A 23,422-nucleotide genomic window follows, 5' to 3' on the forward strand; every position below is an offset into this window, starting at 1 on the left:
AACCCGGTAACTCCATGGACAGGCAGCTCCTGGCCACCTTCCGGGGTCCTGATTTTGAAAAGAGGAGCGGACCAATCAGAGTGTGGAGCGCTGTTTGGCGCTGCCATTTGAGCTTGGGTTGAAACCGAGGGTGGGCCGGCCGCGGCGCCTCCGGTGTCTGCAGAGGCGGTGCGGGCGGAGGAATGAAGAGGGTCGCTTGACTTCAGTAAGCGCACCGGGATGTGTTGGCCGGGGCAGCCGGCAGGCTGATGGGGGAGGGAAGGAGCAGCCTGTGAGACGGGGTGACGGCGGCCACCAGCCCGGGCGGGGACCGGGACTGGGAGAGGCCTCTGAGCAGCCGGCTGGTCCGGTGGCTGGGCTAGGGTGGGGGGCGTGGGGTCGCAGGGATAGACGCTCAGCTGAGCCTGCTGGGGTCAGGAGGGCGAGAAGAAGGGTAGTCTTTACTATTCGGAGAGAGCCGAGGACAAAGGGAGGTTTGGAAGAGAGTGGCTGGAAGTAGTGAGAAGCTGGTAACAGGCGTGCTGCAAGGAACTGAAAGGATCTGAGAGAAAGAAGGGAAATCTGTGTAAGTAGCTGAAAGAATTAAGTGACAAGAAAGGCCAGTGAAAGTGAAGGAAAGGTGAGGGGTGGCACAGAGCTAAGAGAAGGGTCGGTGAAAGTGTATAGAGGATCGAGGAAAAAGCCGTGGAAGTGGCTGGGGTCCGGGGCCAGAAGAGTGTCAGACGGGGCCGGAAGGCAGCGGAGCTGAACGCAAAACTGAGAGTGTTTGGAAACTGGAAGACTTGGTGGCGAAAGAGGGTCAGGACTCAGATCGCACCTCGGAGAGTGAGCGACATGTCCGGGATGTGGGATCAGAGGCTGGTGCGTTTGGCGGTTGTACAGCAGCTTCGGGCTGCCTATGGAATTAAGGTCAAGGGTGGCCGTGCTCAGTGCGATCGCAGGAGACAGGAAACAGCAACCACGGAAACAGTGGTAAGTTCTGGGGAAAGAGGTTTAGATTTTAAAAGGGGCCGGGGAGGGGGGGTGCGCATTCTGTACCATCGCTTATTACTAGGTCATGCTAAAATGTTCATTCTGTATGGATCCAAAAGAGAATATGTTTAACTGTGTCAACCGCAGCAACATTGACATTTTGAACTAGATAATCCTTTGAGGATTTCCTAAGGGTCAGCTGTCGTGTACATCATAGGATCTTTAGCAGCATTGGCTTCTACACACGAGAGGCCAATAGTGTGTCCCAATTGTGACAATTAAAAATGCCACCAGAGATTGCCAACTTACTGTATTTTGAACAAGTTGCACGTGGGAAGGGAGACAAACACTTTCCCCACTGTTGAGTAACATTTGGAAAGGGGCAAGGGATACCAGTCCATTTTCTAAATGAATCAGTAAATGAGGAGATGTGATAGCATTAGGAATAGGGAAATGAGTAAATTGAGAAACCACAGTAGAATGGTTCAGAAGCAGTTGATTTTTGGGTGGTTGAGGTAAGGGGATTTTGAATGAGATTTTAATATTTGTACAGAATCCTGAAGAATTTCATTGTGAAAAATAAGTTGTATATAAGGATTTTGTTTTAGATTTATATCTAAATATAAATCAGATCAGATCAGACCAGTCGCTCAGTCGTGTTCGACTCTTTGCAACCCCATGAATCGCAGTACGCCAGGCCTCCCTGTCCATCACCAACCCCCAGAGTTCACTGAGATTCATGTCCATCGAGTCAGTGATGCCATCCAGCCATCTCATCCTCTGTCGTCCCCTTCTCCTCTTGCCCCCAGTCCCTTCCAGCATCAGAGTCTTTTCCAATGAGTCAACTCTTCGCATGAGGTGGCCAAAGGACTGGAGTTTCAGCTTTAGCATCATTCCTTCCAAAGAAATCCCAGGGCTGATCTCCTTCAGAATGGACTGGTTGGATCTCCTTGCAGTCCAAGTCTTCTCCAACACCACAGTTCAAAAGCATCAATTCTTCGGCGCTCAGCCTTCTTCACAGTCCAACTCTCACATCCATACATGACCACAGGAAAAACCATAGCCTTGACTAGACGAACCTTTGTTGGCAAAGTAATGTCTCTGCTTTTGAATATGCTATCTAAGTTGGTCATAACTTTCCTTCCAAGGAGTAAGCGTCTTTTAATTTCATGGCTGCAGTCACCATCTGCAGTGATTTTGGAGCCCAGAAAAATAAAGCAGTTTCCACTGCTTCCCCGTCTATTTCCCATGAAGTGATGGGACCGGATGCCATGATCTTCGTTTTCTGAATGTTGAGCGTTAAGCCAACTTTTTCACTCTCCACTTTCACTTTCATCAAGAGGCTTTTTAGTTCCTCTTCACTTTCTGATATCTAATATATATATATATATATATATACACCTAATTATATGGTACTTTATTTTAAGATCACAAATATAGTAGGTTTGTAAGTGTGTGAAAGAATTTGTGTGCATATTTCTTTTTTTTACTTCTAAGGAAAACTGACACTTTGCTTTTAGAGTCAGATAGACTTTTTTTAGGCAATGGCACCCCACTCCAGTACTCTTGCCTGGAAAATCCCATGGATGGAGGAGCCTGGTGGGCTGCAGTCCATGGGGTCGCTAGGAGTCAGACACGACTGAGTGACTTCACTTTCACATTTCACTTTCAAGCATTGGAGAAGGAAATGGCAACCCACTCCAGTGTTTTTGCCTGGAGAATCCCAGGGACGAGGGAGCCTGTTGGGCTGCCATCTATGGGGTCACACAGAGCCGGACACGACTGAAGCAACTTAGCAGCAGCAGCAGACTTTGATTTGTGTTTGATTCCTGCTCTCCTCCTATTTGGGGTGTGATCTTGGGCTGCTTGTCCTAAGCCTCAGTTTCCTACTCTATAAAATTGGAATGATATCTCTCCTTGAGTTGTTTGGGGGAGTTAAAAAATAAGATTTGTAGATAAGACTAGCACACAGTGCCTGTCACATGCCACTTATTTATTCAGCCAGTTGTTATGATAATCAGAGATCTACATTCTAATTAGTAGTCATGCTAGAAACCCTAATAAAGTAGAGAAATACAGAAGATCGTTGTGTTATGAGCTCTAACATGTTAGGTAATTATTTAAATACTAGATTTCTTTAGTTCTTTGGTGTTTATTATCTAATGAGAGTTTTGAGCTCTTTACGAAAAGTGCTAGGCATCTTTTTAAAGATGGTATTGTAAGTGGTGTTCTAATAAAATTTTAAAAGCGTGTTATTAGTTTTATTTTATGAGATTAAATTATAGCACTTATTTGTGAAGTCAATTATTGAGTGTAATGAACAAAAAAACACCAACTCTGAATTCTAGGTATGTGTGATATTTGTAAACTTCAGCTTCGGCATATGATTTATTTTTGCATTTTGTTTGATTGTGTAGTATCAAGAAAATTCTGATTTACCCAAATAAGGGGTTGCCTATACTAACATAATTTTTTTTTCCTTTAAATTTTTTTTGGCTGCGCCTTGTAGCATGTGGGAAATTAGTCCCCGACCCGGACTTTTTCCAATGAGTCAGCTCTTCCAAATCAGGTGGCCAAAGTACTGGAGCTTCAGCTTCAGCATCAGTCCTTCCAATGAATATTCAGGGTTGCTTTCCTTTATGATTGACTGGTTTGATCTCCTTGCAGTCCAAGGGACTCTCAGGAGTCCTCTGTAGCACCATTTTGAAAGCATCAATTATTCAGCACTCAGCCTTCTTTATGGATCATCTCTCACATCTGTACATGAATACTAGAAAAACCATAGCTTGACTAGACGGACCTTTGCTGGCAAAGTGATGTTGCTGCTTTTTAATACGTTGTCTGGGTTTGTCATAGCTTTCCTTCCAAGGAGCAAGCGTCTGAATTTCATGGCGGCAGTCACCATCTGCAGTGATTTTGGAGCCCAAGAAAATAAAATGTCACTGCTTCCCCTTTTCCCCTTCCTATTTGCAATGAAGTGATGGGACCAGATGCCATGATCTTCGTTTTTTAAAAGTTGAGTTTCAAGCCAGCTTCTTCACTCTCCTCTTTTCACACCCATCAAGAGGCTCTTTGGTTCTTCTTCACTTTGTGCCATCAGAGTGGTTGTTACTGTTCAGTTGCCCACCCCTCTTCCATCTCCTTCATCGGCTCCCTTTTTCTTCTATTCCTTAAGTGTGGATCTTCCCCAGGGTTCAGCTCTCTGTTCCTCTTTTCTGCTCTGTCCCTTTTGTTGTTGTTCCATCGCTAAGTCATGCCCAACTCTTTTTGATTCCATGGACTGCAGCACTCCAGTCCTCCCTGTCCTTGACTGTCTCCTGGAATTTGCTCAAACTCATGTCCATTGAATCCATAATGCTGTTCCACCATCTCATTCTCTGTCACCCTCTTCTCCTCCTGTCCTCAGTCTTTCCCAGCATCAGGGTCTTTTCCAGTGAGTCGGCTCTTCATATCAGGTGTCTAAAAATATTGGAGCTTCAGCTTCAGCGTTAGAGTAGTATCATCGGCATAGCTGAGGCTGTTGATATTTCTCCCAGCAATCTTGATTCCAGCTTGTGATTCATCCAGCCTGGGATTTCGCATGATGTACTCTGCAAAGAAGTTAAATAAGCAGATGACAACATACTGCTTTGTCATGCTCGTTTCCCAATTTTGAACCAGTTAGTTTTTCCATGTGTGGTTCTAACTATTGCTTCTTGACCCGATACAGGTTTCTCAGGAGACAGGTAAGGTGGTCTGGTACTCCCAGCTCTTTAAGAATTTTCCATTTTGTTGTGATCCACACAGTCAAAGACTTTAGCATAGTCAATGAAGCAGAAGTAGATGTTTTTCTGGAACTCTGTTGCTCTTTTCTATATTCATCTACTAAATTGAACCAGATGCTTGAGAAAGGACTAGTAAGATTTTGTCAGATCATTAAGAATGTAAATGATTTTGCCATGTCATGCAGCTTGCAGGACCTTAGTTTCCTCCACCAGGGATGGAACCCTGACTCAAAGCAGTGAGTCCTAACCACTGGACTGCCAGGAAATTCCCTGAATGATTTATTATTGTAAATAATAGTTAAATGTTAATAACATGCTTTTAAAATGTTAAGTGCTTCAAGAGCATTCAGGGAGAGCAGATGTATCTAAAATAAATTAACATATATGTGATTAGGTATGCCCACTTAATCTAATTTTATATAAGCAGACATGTACAGGCTTGAATTAAAACTAAATTCAAGTCTAAGGTATTGCTACAGCCTTCTTCAACAGTGACTCATTTTTGAAGTTTGAATATACGCCCAAAGATAGTGATAGATTCTTTATTCAGAGGTGTGCACACTCAATCAACATATGGATATACTCTTGGGATCTTCAAATGTATTAACATTTGAACATAATACACTCTATTGTGACTTCTTAAAAATGGTTTTCAAAGTGTGAAATAAAATTTAAATTGTTTACAAAATCCTTTCCTTCGATATTCAGAGCAGTTTGCTTAGTACTCTCCAGTAATGTGGAAAGTGTTCCCAGATGGCACAAAGACTCTGCCTGCCAATGCAGGAAATGCCAGAGATGTATGGGTTCAATCCCTGGGTCAGATCAGTCAATTTGACCTTCTGTTCAAGTTAGTAAATATTTATAAGGTGACCAATAGAAAGTTTAAGGTCAGTATTTATATGTAGTTACTGAAGGAGCTTGTAGTATTTTCCAGAAATGTTAGTATTTGGGGCCAAATTCTGTATAAGAATTTCCTGACCGAACACTAAATGGATTAAAAGATTTTCCATTATGGGATTGGAAACAGGGAATGTGCGTCCTTGCTTAAGGGCAAAGTGTTTTTGCACTCCCAGCACCTAGCATCTTAGTATACAGTAGTTACTTTTTAACAAATGCACTTGATGTAACTGTTTTCTATGTCTTGACTAATAGTTTATTTTTGCTATCTTGTTTTATTTTTTTCAATTTTTAATTTACCTAATATTTAAGACAGCTTATATTGAGCCTAATATTTGTGTTAGAGTAACTGAATTTGTCATTCTAGGGTAAAATATTTGGAGTACCACTAAATGCATTGCCCCAGTCCGTTGTACCAGAATATGGACATATTCCAAGGTGAGCAAAGTTTGAAATGAAGAGTAAATATTTCAAACTACTATTTGAATGTATGAAAATAAATAATTGATGCACACAATTAGTTGGAACTAGCAAATGATTTTTATTTCTCAACATTTACTCAGATTAAAAGTTGTTTATTTTTAATTTTGCATATTTTAACTTTTTAATTTGTATTCATTTTCAGGATTGAATTTTAAGGTTCAGTAATGAATAAATGTTAGAAACAAGAATTTTTGGTTCTCTATCAGTCTTTTCACTGCTGTTCTGATTATACTCAGTGATATACTAAACTACCAATTCAGTTATAATTTTTATTATTTTTTGTTTTAGAAATGTTGGATAAAAGAATATTTAAGCTTTTGGGGTATTTGTGAATATAAATTATGTAACCCATGAACTTTTTTATATCATTATTTGTAAATAACCTTTTGGACTAACCGCATCAGAAATTACTAGGGAAGTTTACATCTTAAGAAAATAGTTTAAAAGTGTGTAATATAAACAAAATACCTTAGCTCTTACTAATTCATTTCTCCTCTATCCAAAATAGGGTTCATTCTGGTTACTATTGTCCAATAACCTAAGTTTTTAGTTGATGTATTCTCTAAAAGCTTTTGAACTCCTTTTTGCCTTAGGACAGTTTTCCCTCACTCACACTGTAGATTCACAGTCTTCATGAGGTAACCACTTAGTATTTTGCCTTTTAGATGGCCTATGAAAGGCCTTTTTATGATGATATTCAACATTTAGAATTGCAGTCATAACCCTAATGTGTGTATGTGCATGCTAAGTCGCTTCAGACGTGTCTAACTCTTTGTGATCCCATGGACTGTAGCTCACCAGGCTCCTCTGCCCATGGGATTATACCAGCAGGAATACTGGAGTGGGTGGCCATGCCCTCCTCTAGGCATCTTCCCAACCCATGGATCAAACCCACCTGTCTTATGTTTCCTGCATTGGCAGGCGGGATCCTTACTACTAGTGCCACCTGCGAAGCCCCATGTCCCTAATAATAATGACTAAATCTTTGTTGTAATTTGTTTGCCTGCTTTAAAAAGAAAACTTTTCTGTCAGTAATTCTGCAATCTTCTGCCACTCTACATCAGTAGAATGCCTTCATTTTCTTGCAGCTGACATCCATTCAGATTTGTGTTACCAGCTGTTAACTAAGCATATAAAGCCAATATTGATTGTTAAAAATTATTCAGTATAAAGAAATTAAGCACACACCTCTAAAAACATGAGAAGGGTTGTAAAGACTGGGATCAATTTATCCGACTTTCTGAGAGGTAATATTGATGAGGGGAAAAACCTTCACTTATTTTGGGGCAAATGTGCAGATGCTAGGTTTTTTAAGCTATGTGTGTTGTGCAAGATCACCTGTGGAAAGAGAGTAGGTAAAGAAAAGAAGGAGGCCTTGGAGCCCTGGGTGATCTTAGGATGGAGAAGTCTGGCAGAAAAAGAAGAACCAGAAAAGAAGTTTGAGAAAGAGCAGTCAGGCAGACAGCAGGAAATAAGTGTAGTGAAAAAGAGTATTTAAAAGATCATCAGGAGTGGTCAAGTATCAAGCAAGATAAAGACAGTGACTTGACTCTGGATTTGGCAAGGCAGAGGCCATTAGTGACTTTGATGGAGTAATGGGGATGAGTTTGATTGCAGAGGATTTGTGCATCTTGCCACCTGAAAAGAGTTCTGTCTTTCAGTTTCCTTGTTGATGCTTGCACGTCTTTAGAAGAGCATGTTCATACAGAAGGGCTTTTTAGGAAATCAGGATCTGTTATTCGTCTAAAAGCACTAAAGGTAAGCATATGCTTGAACTCTGTTTGTACCACTCTTTGATTTGGTTTTTAGGATTGAAATATTTAGAATTATTACATGAATTATTGACAGAAATTGAGTTTGCAAACAGCTTTTTTTCATGACAGAAGAACCTTTTTCCAAAGTGTGTATCATTTATATAATGCTTTTTTAAAAAATTGAGGTCTAATTCACAAATATATTTAAGGCATACAACCTGATGTTTTGATATACATATATGTTGTGAAATGATTTTCACAATCAAGCTGTTTATATAATGCTTTAAAAATTTACAGAGTACTTTCAAACTCATGGTCCTTGTCCCTCTGTATGATAGGAAATGAAAGTTTGTTTAAAATTTTGTTTTTAGCCTTCTAAAAAGTACTGATATATACTAAAGAGTTAAGAGAAATTCGTTCAAGAAAGCTCTTTAGAGTATAAGGAAGGATACTTTATTTGTGTTAAACCCTCAAACCCCAGAGTACTCAAAATGATTATATTTATTTTAGAATAAACTCGATCATGGTGAAAGATGCCTGTCTTCTGCACCTCCTTGTGATACCGCAGGACTTCTTAAGCAGTTTTTTAGGGAATTGCCAGAGCCCATTCTCCCAGCTGATTTGCATGAAGCACTTTTCAAAGCTCAACAATTAAAAACAGAGGAGAAGAATAAAGCTACATTGTTGCTCTCCTGTCTAATGGCTGACCACACAATTGATATATTAAGATACTTCTTTAACTTTCTCAGGAAAGTTTCTCTTAGGTAAGTAGTAAAAAAAAGTTTTTGGGAAATGACAGTTTAATTTCTCAACTAGCTAGATATACCCTTATGATAATAAATTTCATTTGGAATAGAAATTTTTCTTAAAAATATTATATTTTTCCTTACTATAAGAAGTATATCCTGTATAATGAAAAATATGTAATATTTCCTTGCTGTCTTGGGGTTGCCATTGTGAATGCCTTAAAGGCTTATTAGTGTTACAGGATTCTGAGGCCATTAAATGGCTTCTAATGATTACTGTGTTTTTAAAATATTTGTGGTTTGCTTTTCAATTTGTCCCTTCTGCTGGCTGTCATTGAGCCTGTTTGTTCTAGACATACTTACTGCCTTCAGTACTTTGAATTTTCTGTGTGTGAAAATCAAAGAAATGTGTTCAATTTGTGTGGGGGGAAAAAAGTGTGGACTCTAGGGGTAGCAGTGTTTTCGTGACATATATTTAAGCACACAGAGGCTGTGTATTTCTGATTCTGTCTTATTTCAAGTCAGTCATGTAGATGGGTAGGTGAGGGGTAACTGTATCTTGGTTTGTGTTTAACTGGTAAAGTGAGAGGTCTTCAGAATGTGCTCAGTGTTATTTTAACTCTGTATTTTTATCTTTGACTCCATCTTATAAAACTTTTTTTCATTTAAGGTCCAGTGAGAATAAGATGGATAGCAGCAATCTTGCTGTAATATTTGCACCAAATCTTCTTCAGACAAGTGAAGGACATGAAAAGATGTCTGCTAACACAGAAAAAAAGCTACGACTACAGGCTGCAGTAGTACAAACTTTTATTGATTATGCATCAGATATCGGTAGTTGCATTCTTAAGTAATGGGATTTGTTTAAATGAGGGAGATCCCAGCTTTTTCTAAGTGAGCTACCAAGACAACTGTTGGGAAGTAGTTATGTACTATTTAAACATTTTGGGAGGGGGTAGAGGAAAAATCTTGATTGTGAACATTTTCATTTAGGGCATGTTCCAGATCTTATCCTAGAAAAGATACCAGCTATGTTGGGTATTGATGGTCTCTGTGCTACTCCATCGCTAGAAGGCTTTGAAGAAGGCGATTATGAAACTCCTGGTGACTATAAGAGAAAACGAAGACAAAGTGTAGGAGGTAAGTGGTCATAGCAGCCCCATATGTGGAGGTATGGCAGTTTGCTTTTGCCTGAAATGTGTTTCAACATAAAAAAACATAAGTTATTAACTGTCCCATTGCTTTTTTGAATCTTTTGGCTTGTATGGTATTCCCACCTTCTGTTTCTTCTTGCCTTCTTTAGAGGTTTTCCTTGTGCCTTCCTTGTAGATTTTCCTTGTACCTTCTTTGTTCTGTAACAAAATACTTATGGTCCATCCCATATCAAGGTATTTATCCAAAGAATATGAAAACACTAATTTGAGAAGACATATGCACCCTTATGTTCATCACAGAATTGTTTTCAATAGCCAAGATAAGGAAATAACCTAAGTATCCATCAATGGATGAATAATAAAGATGTAGTATGTACATATATTATGAATACTACTATTGTTAATTTTTTGAGGAGTCTCCATAATGTTTTCCATAGTGGCTGCACCAATTTACATTCCCTTTTCTCCACATCCTCTCCAACACTTGTTATTTCTTGCCTTTTTGATAGTAACCGTTTTAACAGTTGTAGTGTCTCATGGTTTTGATTTGCATTTCCCTAATTGTCAATAATTTTGGACATCTTTTCATGTGCCTGTTGGCCATGTGTGTGTCTTTAGAAAAATGTCTATTCAGTTCCTCTGCCTATTTTTTGACTGGGTTGTTTGTTTTATTTGGTTGTTGTTGTTGAATTATATCAGTTCTTTATATATTTTGGATATTAACCACTTATCAGATATGTGATTTGCAGATATCTTCTCCCATTTAGTAGGTTGTCCTTTCATAAAACTGATGTCACATAGGCTACTGCCTATGTTTTCTTCTAGGGGTTTTATGGTTTCAGGTCTTACATTCAGGCCTTTAATCCATTTTGATGATTTTTGTCTGTAATGTAATACAGTGGTTTAATTTCCCTCTTTTGCATGTGACTGTCCAGTTTTCCCAACACCATTTATTAAAAAGACTATTCTCTCTGCATTTTATATTCCTTTGTCGTAAGTTAATTTTCCGTATATGTATGGGTTTATTTCTGGACTCTTTCTGGCTTCCCTGCTGGCTCAGTGGTAAAGAATCTGCCTGCTAATGTAGGAGACGTGGGTTTGAACCCTGGATTGGGAAGATTCCCCAGAGAAGGAAATGGCAACCCACCCCAGTATTCTAGTCTGGGAAATCCCATGAACAGAAGAGCACAGTGGGTTACAGCCCATGGGGTCGCAAAGAGTTGGACACGGCATAGCAACTGAGCATGTACATATACCTACATTTATCCACTTTGTTTTGGCTGCCATTTGCTTGGAGTATCACCTTTTATCCCTTCACTTTGAGCTTATCTATCTTTAGAGCTGAGGTAAGTCTCCTGGAGGCAGTGTATAGTTGGGTTTTGTTTTTTAATCCATCCAGCCACTCTGTATCTTTCGATCAGTGAATTCAGTCCATGTACATTGTGGCTCAGACAGTGAAGAATCTGCCTGCAAGGCAGAAGACCTGGGTTCGATCCCTGGGTTGGGAAAATCCCCTGGAGAAGGGAATAGCTACCCACTCCAGTAGTCTTGGACTTGCCTGGTGACTCAGATGGTAAAGAATCTGGCTGCAATGCAGGAGACCTGGGTTTGATCCCTGGGTCAGGAAGATCCCCTGGAGAAGCGAATGGCAACCCACTCCAGTATTCTGTCCTGGAGAATTCCATGGACAGAGGGGCCTGGCGGGCTACACGTGGTAGCAAAGTCAGACTTGACTGAGTGACTAACACTTTCACTTTCACATTTAGGATGATTATTAACAGATGAAAACTTAGTACTGCCTAAACTAAAACTGTTTTCTGGTTGTTCTCTTTGTCCATTGTTTCTTTTTCTTTGTGTTTCTGTCTTCCATTTTGTTCTGTGGTGTTTTTCTGTTTTCTCTTTCATGGTTTGTGTCTCTGCTCTAGATTTATATTTTGTGGTTACTGTGAAGTTGGTATAAATTGTCTTGTAGATGAAATAGTCCTTTTTCTGCCAACAGCGTCTTATTACCTTCACTTGCTTATATGAGTTTCATCCTTTTCCTTTTCCTCTTTTGTGTTTTTGTTGTCTCACATTATGTCTTTATGTTGTGTGTTCACTACCAAATTGAAGTAGCTACTGTTTTACTGCTTTTTTTCCCTTTAACCTTTAATATAGAATTGTTTGACAACTTATTCTGATACAGAGTTGCAATTTTCTGATACTGTTTATCCTCTTATTCAAAGCTTTGTTTACTTTTGCCTTTTGTTTCTGGTAGAAGAGTTCCTTTCAACATTTTTGTAAGGCAAGTCTAGCACTGATGAACTCCCTCAGCTTCTATTTCTCCTTCTAATCTGAATAATATAGCTGACAGTTTTTATCTTTAAATATTTTGAGTATGTCATGTCATTCCAATCTGTCCTGGCTTGTTGTCCTGGCTTGTCCTTAGTCATCAAAATTAGAATTCTGCGTGTTCTTATCTGCTCTTTTCTCATTCCTATATCCTACTGTCTACCAAGTCTTATCACTCTGATCTTGTAAATACCTTTATAACTGCCTGTTTCCACAGGACCTACCTCAGTTCAGAGCCTCATCTCTTGCCTGGCTAATTCCCATTCTTCCTTCAGGTCTTACCTTAAATACCACCTCCTCAAAGATACCTTCTCTCACTCCACGATTTAAATCTGTTGTTAATATTTGTACTTCATGCTATTTACCCATTTTTCGATAGGTATTTATTTGCTTGTTATATTTAATGTTTGCTTCCTCCAATAGAAAGTTTCATAAAGGTCACTGTTTCATATTTTGGCTACTGTTGTATCTTCATTGTGTCTGACACATAATAGGTATGAAATATATATTTGTTGAATGACTGAATAACATACTTAGAAGAACCTTTAGCTAGTTTGCCTATCTCCGAGGAGGCTTACACACACACACACACACACACACACACACACACACACACCCTGCTGCTGCTGCTGCTAAGTCACGTCAGTCGTGTCCGACTCTGTGTGACCCCACAGACTGCAGCCCACCAGGCTCCTCTGTCCCTGGGATTCTCCAGGCAAGAACAGTGGAGTGGGTTGCCATTTCCTTCTCCAATGCTTGAAAGTGAAAAGTGAAAGTGAAGTCGCTCAGTCGTGTCTGACTCTTAGTGACCCCATGGACTGCAGCCTACCAGGCTCCTCCATCCATGGGATTCTCCAGGCAAGAGTACTGGAGTGGGTTGCCATTGCCTTCTCTGACATACACTCTACCCCCAACTAATCTATTATACTGCTGTCAAAGCGCAGAAATGATGGTTTTGTTCCTTTTTCCCTTTGAAGAAGTTCAGATTCTTCAAAATTATATACAGCCTTGTTTTCCTAACACACAAGACTTCTCTCTTAACCATATCCACTGTTCACTAGTTGCTCTAGCTGTATCAAACTCCTGGCTTCTAGTATGCATACATTCTGTTTTGTCTTACATGTCTTTGCATATGCTAGTCACCTAGCCTGAATTCTACCTTCTACCTAATCAACACCTACAAGGTTTTATTTCCCTTTCCAAGCTTTCTCTCTTGGTGCCATTTCTTCCCTTCCTCAAAAGGTAATGATACCCTCTTCTGTACTCTTTTATACATTGTATTCATTTTATACATTGTAGTTAATTGTTTTACGGTTCATTCTGTATTTAATGTTTTCCTATTTATTTATGTGTTATTGATGAAAGGTAAATGTTGTTATAGTTGATTATATTATATATGCCTTGCATTTCAGATTTTGTTAGTGGAGCATTAAATAAATTTAAATCTAACAGGACACCTTCTATTACACCTCAACAGGAAAGAATTGGTAGGTATTATATATTTTTATTTAATTGTACATTTATATATGTACATTATGGGCTTCCCTGTTGGCTCAGAGCATAAAGAATCTGCCTGCATTGTGGGAGACCCAGGGTCTATCCCTGGGTCTGGTAGACCCCCCTGGAAAAAGGAATGGCACCCAACTCCAGTATTCTTGCCTGGAGAATCCCATGGACAAAGGAGCCTAGTGGGCCACAGTCCATGGGGTCACAAAGAGTCAAACATGACTGAACAACTAAGTTTCACAGTTTCATGTATATTATACAGAAATTAATTGTGATAATAATTACCTGATTTATTTTGGTTAATCAATTCCAAGTGTAATTTTTAGTGGAGATATTGTACTATAATACTATATTATGACATTGGATATAAATGTGTTTACATATATAATTACATTGGATATGTTGAACTTAATATTATAGGTAAGAATTGATTTTAGTCTGTGTTTGTTTGTTTTCATTTTCTTGTTTTTCTTTTGAACTTTTAATTTTGTATTAGGGTGTAACCAGTTAACAATGTGATAGTTTCAGGTGAACAGCTAAGGGACTCAGCCATACATATACAATATTTTAGTCTGTTGTTATATCTGTGATCTTCTAAGTCATGTTCTTCCATTTGCAAGTGGGATGCTACTGAACATGTGAGACTGAAAAACTCAATCTCATTTTTATTCAGAACCAGAAAATTATTAGTGTTCCAGTTTTTTATTTTGATTTGCTTGTAGCTAAAATTATTTAACCTGGTAATAGAAAATTTGATTGTTTTCATTTTCCAGATTGAAGACATTAATTGGTTAATAGTTACTATGAAAAGCAAAAATATTTAGATTAGTTTTTGTTTCAGCTGTTACTAAGAATCTTGCCTCTTTACAACTTGACTTTTTAAGTAATTGCATAGTGTTAATTTAGTTATTAATGTATTTTTGATAATACTAATGTAAACATCCCCCCATTTTTGGTTAGTTTTAAGTAATAGCTTTATAGGAAGAAATTATATGAAGTGTTTGTATTTTATCAACTCTGGGAGAAAAAACAAAATTTTTTTTTCAGCCCAGCTATCCGTTTCACCAACAATTCTTACACCAAATGCTAAGCGTAAACTGCCGGTAGATTCTCATGGTCTCTCAAGTAAGAAAAGGAAGTCCATCAAGCACAATTTTAACTTTGAGTTGTTGCCAAGTAATCTCTTCAGTAGCAGTTCTACACCAATATCAGGTAACAAATAGAATTTGTATAACTGGATTATAAACATTAACAGGAGTGCTTATTCTGGACAAAGTGCTATTTCATAATAATTCCTTTAGGAGGCAGATTTTATTCTCTATTTTATCAAATCTCTGGATTTTGTAAAGTCCCCTAACTTTTAAAATAGACAGTGTGGTTCAGTGTAGTTAATGTGTGTGTGTGTGTGTGTGTGTGTGTTTTACCGCCTTGCCTGTTGAAAGCTATGGGTCACTGTGAATAGGAATAGTACTGGCGCTCAGGTTTTACCTGATTGAATAGCCTGAATTCTGCTTTAGTTGCTTCTGGATCTATGGCTGTGACTTGATTATTGCCTTCTGTTGAATTGAGGTCACCAGCATTAGAGTGTCTCTGAATTCAGAGTTGGGGTGTTACCATTAATGTAATCATTGTGGGTTAGTTGTGGGGGCTTTTATAAAAAGCCTTAAAAGCTTTAACACTATTCCTTATGACATGGTTTCCACATCCCTTTACCAGCCCGGTCATTTTATTCTGAATGAACTGCAAGTTTCTAATGTGGCCAACCAGAGCCTCCAGAGAAAAATAAAATCACAGTAATTTGAATACCAGGTTTTTGTTAGCATGATCTTGGATTGGCTTGGCTCCTTTAACATGTACGTGTAGAATACAAGTTGGCTCGTATTAAACTATGATCAACCCAAAATGAAATGAAGCTCTAAGCCCAGAGTCTTCCATCTCATATTTGTCTCACATTTAGTTAAAATTTGAGTGGTCTCAGATTCTTTTAGATTTTCTTTGTTTTCAGACAATGTTAAGAGTTCTACTTTGAATTTGTTAGCTGGATTATGAGGTCTTCCCAAAAGCCTCTGTTTTGTTTCTGTTATCCAAAAGCTTTACATTTTACTTGTCTGTTTTATTTTAAAAGATGAACAGAATAGCAACTTGTTCTCTATGGTTCATTAAAGTATAATAATAAGAACTCTGAAGCTATGTCTGTAGTTCTTCCAGTGTTTACAGGTTGGAGATACAAACTTTAACTTAGTATATTTTTAATGTTCAGAGTTTTCCACTTTGGAGGACTATTTCCAAATGGCAGATGTGCATCGGCGTTCTTCTTGCCTTTGTTTATATTAGCAATACAATGTCTTCCTCAGGAAACAAACCTCCTTCTCTCCACGCTCCTGACCCTAGAATAAAGCTACCTGAGTCACATTTGATATATCATAGTGCCTCCAAGTTTTTTTGTTTTTTGTTTTTAAAGGCAAACGCACCCAAAAAGTCACTGTAATGGAAAATTCTGGGGACCTGTGTAAATTCTTCATCAGTACCAGTGGGAAGTTGAGCAGGTTCATGTTCGCTGAGTGTATCCTGGGCAATATTCAAATACAAGTCAAATGTATATGGAGCCTTTGCTCATAACTCATAATACTTTACCCCTACTTTTTTTCATTATAGTTGGTTTCATGATATAGTGTTAAATAACTTTATCAAAATGAGCTATTGTAACCTCCAGTTGTTAGCATGGAACATGGCAGTAACCATGTGGTTATATGTGTGTTATGGGTCATCAGTTTTTGTCAAAAATATTGGACAAATTACACTCTAGAGTCAGATAGACAGGAGGTTGGCTAGCAGGTGCATACTGCATACTCAGACACTAAATTGTTTTCAGTAGTTCATTTTTGATAATGGCATTAATTAATCTTATTCACCAGGTTCTGTGCTAGACGTCTTATATACATTATAGCAATACTTATATTCACCATAAAAATCCAAATTTAGAGCCTAAAGCCATTTAGTAAGTGGTGGACAAACTCAAAGTCTGTCTCAAAAGCTTATTTCTCTAAACTGCAACAGTGCCCATCTCTCCCTTGTAAGCAAGTATTGAGTTTAAAGTAAAACTCTAATATAAAAATAATGTTTAATCTGACCTTTAATTGGCAACTAAAGAGAAATTGATACTTTTTTTTTTTCTTTTTTGGTGAACTTGGGTTATTTGACCCTTGAAGAGTCTAACCAGAGATTATGTGATTTTGTTGTTGTTTAGGGGTAGAAGTTAAGACTTTAGATCTAATTGCTGTTAATATTTTATACTTTGAAAAGCAAGTAAATATGTATGGTCCATCACATGTGGTTGTTTTTATAGTTCACTGTGATACAAGCCCGGAAGGGTCATCTCAGAGTTCATTCTCTCCTGTCGCCATCAGTGGAAACCATTTGATCAGTACAAATGTGCTAAGGCGAAGTAAAAGGCTTGCAAGCAAAAAGGTTTGCAGGTAAGTTATCCAGGTTGGGTAAAAATTTGATATATATACTTAAAAAATATTTTGTCTTTCTATTGAAAATCATATTTGAATAATAATTTTTTAAAATCCCCTTTGCCTATAGTCTTATTAATCTAGGGCCTATCCTCCAGAGAAAGATTCCTAATTTGAGTCCATTTTGCCTGTTTAAAATCCTATTTTATGTTGATGTGGGTAATTTTTAAATTTCCTGAATATAAAAAGCTGGTCTAATGATTCTGGTTTATAAGTGACTGAACTCTTGTGATCAACAGGAAAGATCATTTTTTATGCATATACAATGTGTTCATGTATGGTATCTTAAACCTGAAAAATTATTACTCTATTCAGTTACTAACAATGTGATTTGCTCTGGGCTTTCAAACTTTATTTTGTAGGAATTCCTCTAGTTCTTACGCTGTAAACTGATGTTTTTAATTTCACTCTTTCTAGGGTGGAATCAGGAAAAGCAGGCTGCTTCTCTCCTAAAATCAGCCGTAAAGAAAAGGTTCGAAGATCTCTTCGTTTGAAATTTAATCTAGGGAAAAATAGCAAAGATGGAGTAAGTGTCTTTCACCATTTCCCTGCTATTTATATTAGTGTAAAGCTGAAGACTTGATGCTAAAAGACCCTCCCAACCCTGTCTCTCCTCCATCTACTGCCCTGTTCAAGCATTTACACTTGCATTGTTATCTCCAGTTCCTCCTTTTCTATCCTCCTGAAATCAATTCCAGTGACGCTTTCATCCCAATCTCTCACTGAAATAGATCTCACAAGATTACTCATGAATTCAGCACTGCTCAAACAGGTGGACTCGATCCATCAGCAACATGTAACCCAGCTAATGACTTGCTCTTCTTTGGCATATTTTCTTTCCTCGCTTCAAGGACATTTCCTTGCTTCAAGGACATTTTTATTTTCTTCCTTCTTTGCCAGTTAATTTTCTAATTCCTTTATATTGGAGTACCCAAAAAGCTTTGCCCTTGTATTTCTCATCCCACTGCACTCACTCAAGGTGATCATCAGCTCTAACTAAATATCATGTATTTACTTAAAACTTCAAATTTGTATTTCTAGCCCACATTGCTCTCCTGAAAACAACTTGACTACTTAACATTTACCTATTTGACCTCCCAGTTGGGAGGTACTGACATCTTAATAGAGCTCCTGAGATGCATTTCTTCTTTGCTGTTATTTCTCCACTCCTTCCTCTCTCCCCAACCCACGCTTCTGCCTGCAGTCTTCACCATCTCAGTTATGGCAACTTATTCTTCCAAGCGCTTAGGCCAAACCATGCAGACATTCTAAGCCATTAGGGAATCCTGTCTAACTCTGCTTCCAGAGTCTATCCAGACTGACCACTTTTCACAGCACTTTATTTCTAACTTTTTGAGTTATGTCATTTAAAACTTAGATTACTACAATAAGTTCCTACCACCTGCTTCTATTTTGCTGCAGTACTAGGACCAAAATTATCCCCTAAAAAGCAGAGTTAAGTCATGTCACCCCTCTTTTCAGAACCCTCCAGTGGCTCCCTGCTTCACTCTCAGGAGAGAAATAAAGTCAAAGTCCTTACATTGACTTGCAGTGCTCCACATGGTCTGTTCCTGGCCTCCCTCTTGGAGCTCTCCTCCCACCACCCTCCCCTGCTCCTCTGACTTCATTCACTTTTGCCTCTTTGTGATTTCTTGAATGTGCCAGACCTTGCGTCAGCATTAGAGGCTACAGTGGCATTTTCCTTTCCTTGGAATGTTCATTCCCCTTATATGTTCATGACTCTCACTCTGTTTACTTTACTCACAAATGATCTTCAGATCAATGTATTTAAAATTGTACCTCCCCCCGGCCACAAAAAAATTATACCCCCACCCTTCACCAGTCCATATCCTTCTTACTCTGTTTTACTTTTCCTTCTAGCACTTTTCATCTTATGTATTGTATATTGTACATTATAATTTATTGTCTATCTTATTCTGGTCTGAATCTCCCCATCAAGAATGTAAATTCCATGAGGGTAAGATTTTGGTCTGTTTTTGTTTTCTTTCACTCTTGTGAACAGTCCTGGGCACAGAATCACCACACACAAAAAATTTTTAAGTTAATGTATGAGGCTGTTTTATTTTAGATCATAATATATCCATTAATAGCCAGTCAAATGCTTATAGTTTCCATCAGCATGCATGCAAATATATTGTTTGCTATAAAATTATTCCTAAATTATATATATCTACCTTTTAAAATTAGCTATAGAGGATTTTGATAACTACAAAACAATAGTCTGTGTTAATATTTTGAATTAACTAGGTTTATTTGTTAACCAAAACTTTTTCAATTTTTTCTGTACAGAATGAGTGTTCTGGTGTCAATAGATCTGAAAATGTTGGTCGACGACTTGCAAATCAACAAAGTTTAAAAAATAGGATTGACTCTGTAAAAACAGGTCTGCTTTTTAGTCCAGATACTGATGAAAGATTAACACAGAAAGGTATGTTTACACGATATTGGTAGAGTTTTACCCCAAAAACCTACTTTAATTTTTTTTTTAGTTTTCTTTACATTTTATTGAGATAATTGACATATAACCTTTAGTTGCTTTTTTAGTGATAAAATGTGTTAAGTACTTTACTGTTCTAGAAATTGAAAATTTATGTTTGAATAGTGAAAATATTTGAATTAGAGTGTATGTTTCTATGAACAATTGGATCTTTACAATGTAAATACAAAAATGTTTAGTATTTATACATTAAAAAATTACTTTTTTTGTATTGACTTGTCATTTTTTATCCACACTTTAAACTTTTTATTTTGTATTGGAGTATAGCCAGTTAACAATGTTGTGGTAGTTTCAGGTAAGCTGCAAAGGGACTCAGCCATACATATATATCATAAAAAATTATTTTTAATACAAATCTAATTTATTGGAATTAAATGCTTAGTGTTTCATTTATCATGTATTTGAATAACACTTCAAAAGTAAGTCAAATATAAGTTTAAAAACACTGAACTGCTTTATTTTAGGTTCGAAAAAGATCAGTAAGTCGGAGGAAAACTTATTAACTCCAGAGCAACTAAGTGGAACAAATTACCGGATATCTTGGATAGGACCTAGTAATTCTGATTTTCAAGAAGTAGATGGAAATGAAGCTTCTCCAATAGATGGAACTCTTGAGGTGGAGAACTCTTCTTTGGAGCCTGATATGATGGTTGAAAAGTCCCCTGTGAGCTCATCCGGGCTCACCCCTCCTAATGTACACAGTCAGCACAGTAACAACACAACTGGCAGCTCTCTTAGTGGTGATGAAAATAACTTGACCACAGAGACTGTGGTAAAAATTCAGAAAGCATTTTCTGAATCTGGAAGTAATCTTCATGCATTGATAAATCACAAGCAGTCATCATTAACTAATGTGGAGAAAGTAAAATTCAATGAAACATCTTCTACCAAAGGTAGCCCAGAGAAAAATCTCTTGAAAACTAATTTGACTGTGATAGAATCAAATGGACACCATACCAGTAACAATGAAGATAGCTTTTCAGAAAGAGACTTCTCACTACATCAGCCTCAAAAATCAGATAGAGAAGCCACTGTAAAATGTTACTCAACTCAGTTGAAGATACAACTAGAAAACAGCATTCATTTCAATATACCAACAGATTATTTAATCAAGCAGGAGTTGCCCAGTGATGAACATGTAAGGAAACAAGAGTCCCCAAGGGATACCCTCAATACTAAATTAAAGGAGAATGAAAATTTGATTGAAGAGAACTTACTGAAACACACAGCTTCTAGGGAGGTTGTGGCTAGCACCTCTTCCTTGGGACAGAGCACATGCAGTAGCACAAACTTGTCAAAACCTAGTCCTGGGGGAATCATTAAACAGCAGTCACCAGTGGAGACACGTGATGAAACGGTTTCTGAATGTTTACAAATGACAAAGCATGGAAGGGTTTCAGACCACATACAGTGGTTTAACAAGCTGTCTTTAAATGAACCAAATAGGACAAAAGTTAAGTCACCTCTTAAGTTTCAGCGTACGCCTGTCCGTCAGTCAGTGAGAAGAATCAGTTCTTTGTTGGAGTATGGTGGACAACCTCCAAGGCGTAAATTAGCAAGTCTTGGTGATACTGCTTCTCCTCTGGTTAAATCAGTGAGCTGTGAGAGTGCTCTTCCCTCTTGTGTAGAAAGTATGACAAAAGATTCCTCCCATCCATGTACCAGATCAGGTCCTAAAGAACAGAAGTCTTCATCTTGCAAGCAGTCAAATATTGATATGATTTCAAAATCAAGCATGGAGGTAACTTCTACATCTTTCTTACAAATGAAGAGGCACCCAAACTCTGTGAATGCTTCTCTTGGGTCCACCAGAGTTTGTAAACAAGAAGTGATATCTAATAGCCAAATTAAGCTTCCCTTGGATGATCTAACAAACCATGATATAGTAAAATCTATTGTAAGTAATGATAAGGTCTTTCCCCCTGGCGTAAACAGCAGGGTCCTTAGAAAACCATCAGAAAAAGAGCGGATCTGGTATAAAGGTTCTCCCAAAAATCCTATTGGAAAACTTCAACTACTACCAACAAGTAAACCTGTAGACTTATAGTTGGTAAATGTTGTACTCGTCATTAACGTATATAAAATTATCAATTGGTGATATGACTTGCAAGGTAATTGATGTGTTTGTAGCTCAGGATGATTGTTATGTGATGAATTTAATTTCATTGCACAAGCAACTTGAATTCTTATTTTTCTTAATTATGGCAATATTTAAGCTGTCTTTAATTTTATTGTGATCTCTTAAAGCAGAGGTTACACTTAACTTTTTTAAAGAAATTGTTGACTGGGTTTGTAAGACGTTAATTTTTGAGAATTGGATGAATTTTATTTTTTAACGTGTGATAGAATGGAATGAGTCGTGCTGATTTCTTGTTACTCCTAGGCCAGATGAGGTTTCTCCAAGAAATCTTAACACATAGAGGGAGAGATAAGCCCTGCAGATCTTATTTCTCAAATTCCATTAATGTTCAGTGTCTTTAAAAATCCCTAGAAATTAATTTTCTTCAATAGCATTTTAATCCTTTGTTCCTTTTGGGTGTAATTAGGTTTATATTGCCTATAGATGTGACAGTGTGTTCCCTTGAACTAAGAATAATGGCCGATGCAGAATGACGATGACTCAAGTGTGCTGATATAGTATGAGGCTGCAGAAATAACAGATGACTTTTAAGCCATACTATATTTTTAAAGTTAATTTGCACAAATACAATTGTATCTGTTTTGTCCAATATAGAATTTAAAATTTTTTAAGGAGTAATTAAGCTTGGGAGATTTTAATCAAAGTGATTGCTTGTATGCAGATGCTTGGTTTTAGACTTTGTAGTAATTGATGCGCCTCTGTACATTTACCTTGGATTCTTAAAAGAACCTGTGATGGTTTGTCATGTGTGTAAATGTTATTTATTTAGCATAGACATTAAAGATAACTTTCTGGAAAATGACTTGCCTGAGACTCTAATGAAATTCAAAGTACCTTTTAGAATTTGATCCAGATTGTCAAGCTAATCTGTCTAATTATTAGAAATAACAAAGTTTTAAGGACAGAATACTATCAACAGTAGAGTGTATTTAAGTTTTAGAAGAAGGAATAGGTGTGCAGAATCCATCACTAAAGATAGTTTTGCAGGCCAGGTGTTAGCATGCCTCATTCAAAGGCGAGGGCAGGACAGAACCACACTGCACACCACGCAACAACCAGGCAGTGTGAGTATGTGGGAGGAACTGAAAGTCATCAGAGGTTTGCTTTACCAAGTCCTCCTTGATAGTGGTACATCTTATTTAAAAGCTATTTCCTATTTCTATAATCACTACCTAGGAATTGACCCTTTCTCAGAATTAGGAAGTATTACTTATTATATATAAAGACTAAAATCTATAGATAGAAACATCATGTTTATCTGACATCAAAACAGGTTTTTAATACAGGTATGCATTTCTGTTGATGGTATTTCTAATAGTAAATGGATATGGAAAATATTCATAAATTCTGAGATGTTTGTTGCTGCAAGCAGTTTTTTTTAACTTTATTTTAAAAATGTATTAATGTCCTTTGATTTCCATGGGAGTAGGTGAAATGTTGAATTGGAAGCCTAATTCAGTAAGAAGACAAGAAATTAACTGTACAAATCACCTGGATCAGTGGATTTTCTAAGAGACTAATCATTAATAATAAAAGATGTTTACTAAGGAAAAAAAACTACCCACATGTCACTCCGTTTTTTGTTAGCTGAAAGCTGCAGTGCAGAGTAAAGGATTATGAAGGTGCAAAGCTTGGAGAT

At 37.6% G+C, this 23,422-nt stretch overlaps 1 protein-coding gene across 5 annotated transcripts; it reads left to right on the plus strand.

The window, feature by feature from the left end:
- ARHGAP11A (Rho GTPase activating protein 11A) lies at window positions 1-22,582 on the plus strand. 5 transcript variants are annotated; one of them, XM_086322023.1, is made up of 12 exons: window positions 1-972; window positions 6,001-6,071; window positions 7,778-7,874; window positions 8,381-8,634; window positions 9,287-9,450; window positions 9,610-9,756; window positions 13,514-13,588; window positions 14,655-14,819; window positions 16,954-17,083; window positions 17,543-17,651; window positions 19,436-19,574; window positions 20,108-22,582. In XM_086322023.1, exons 1-12 carry the CDS (start codon window positions 835-837, stop codon window positions 21,688-21,690), a joined length of 3,072 nt encoding a protein of 1,023 aa, XP_086178149.1. In that variant the 5' UTR covers window positions 1-834; the 3' UTR covers window positions 21,691-22,582. The 5 variants fall into 5 exon arrangements, 3 of the variants coding, with proteins under 3 accessions (XP_086178149.1, XP_086178150.1, XP_086178151.1); XR_015135035.1 differs by having other exon boundaries at window positions 61-972; window positions 9,287-9,416; XM_086322024.1 differs by lacking the exon at window positions 13,514-13,588 and having other exon boundaries at window positions 61-972.
- Window positions 22,583-23,422: the final 840 nt, after the last annotated feature.

This window comes from Bos grunniens, chromosome 10 (assembly GCF_055505025.1).
Source record: "Bos grunniens cultivar Pamir isolate PY7600 chromosome 10, Bosgru_T2T1.0, whole genome shotgun sequence".
NCBI lineage: Eukaryota > Metazoa > Chordata > Mammalia > Artiodactyla > Bovidae > Bos > Bos grunniens.

What these genes read in the sequence shown, in the direction of transcription:
- ARHGAP11A (XM_086322023.1), top strand. Translation starts at nt 835, where the DNA reads ATGTCCGGGATGTGGGATCAGAGGCTGGTGCGTTTGGCGGTTGTACAG. An exon ending in GAATATGGACATATTCCAAG is followed by an intron (nt 6,072 to 7,777) that starts GTGAGCAAAGTT and finishes TCTGTCTTTCAG; the next exon opens with TTTCCTTGTTGATGCTTGCA. An exon ending in TGAAAGATTAACACAGAAAG is followed by an intron (nt 19,575 to 20,107) that starts GTATGTTTACAC and finishes GCTTTATTTTAG; the next exon opens with GTTCGAAAAAGATCAGTAAG.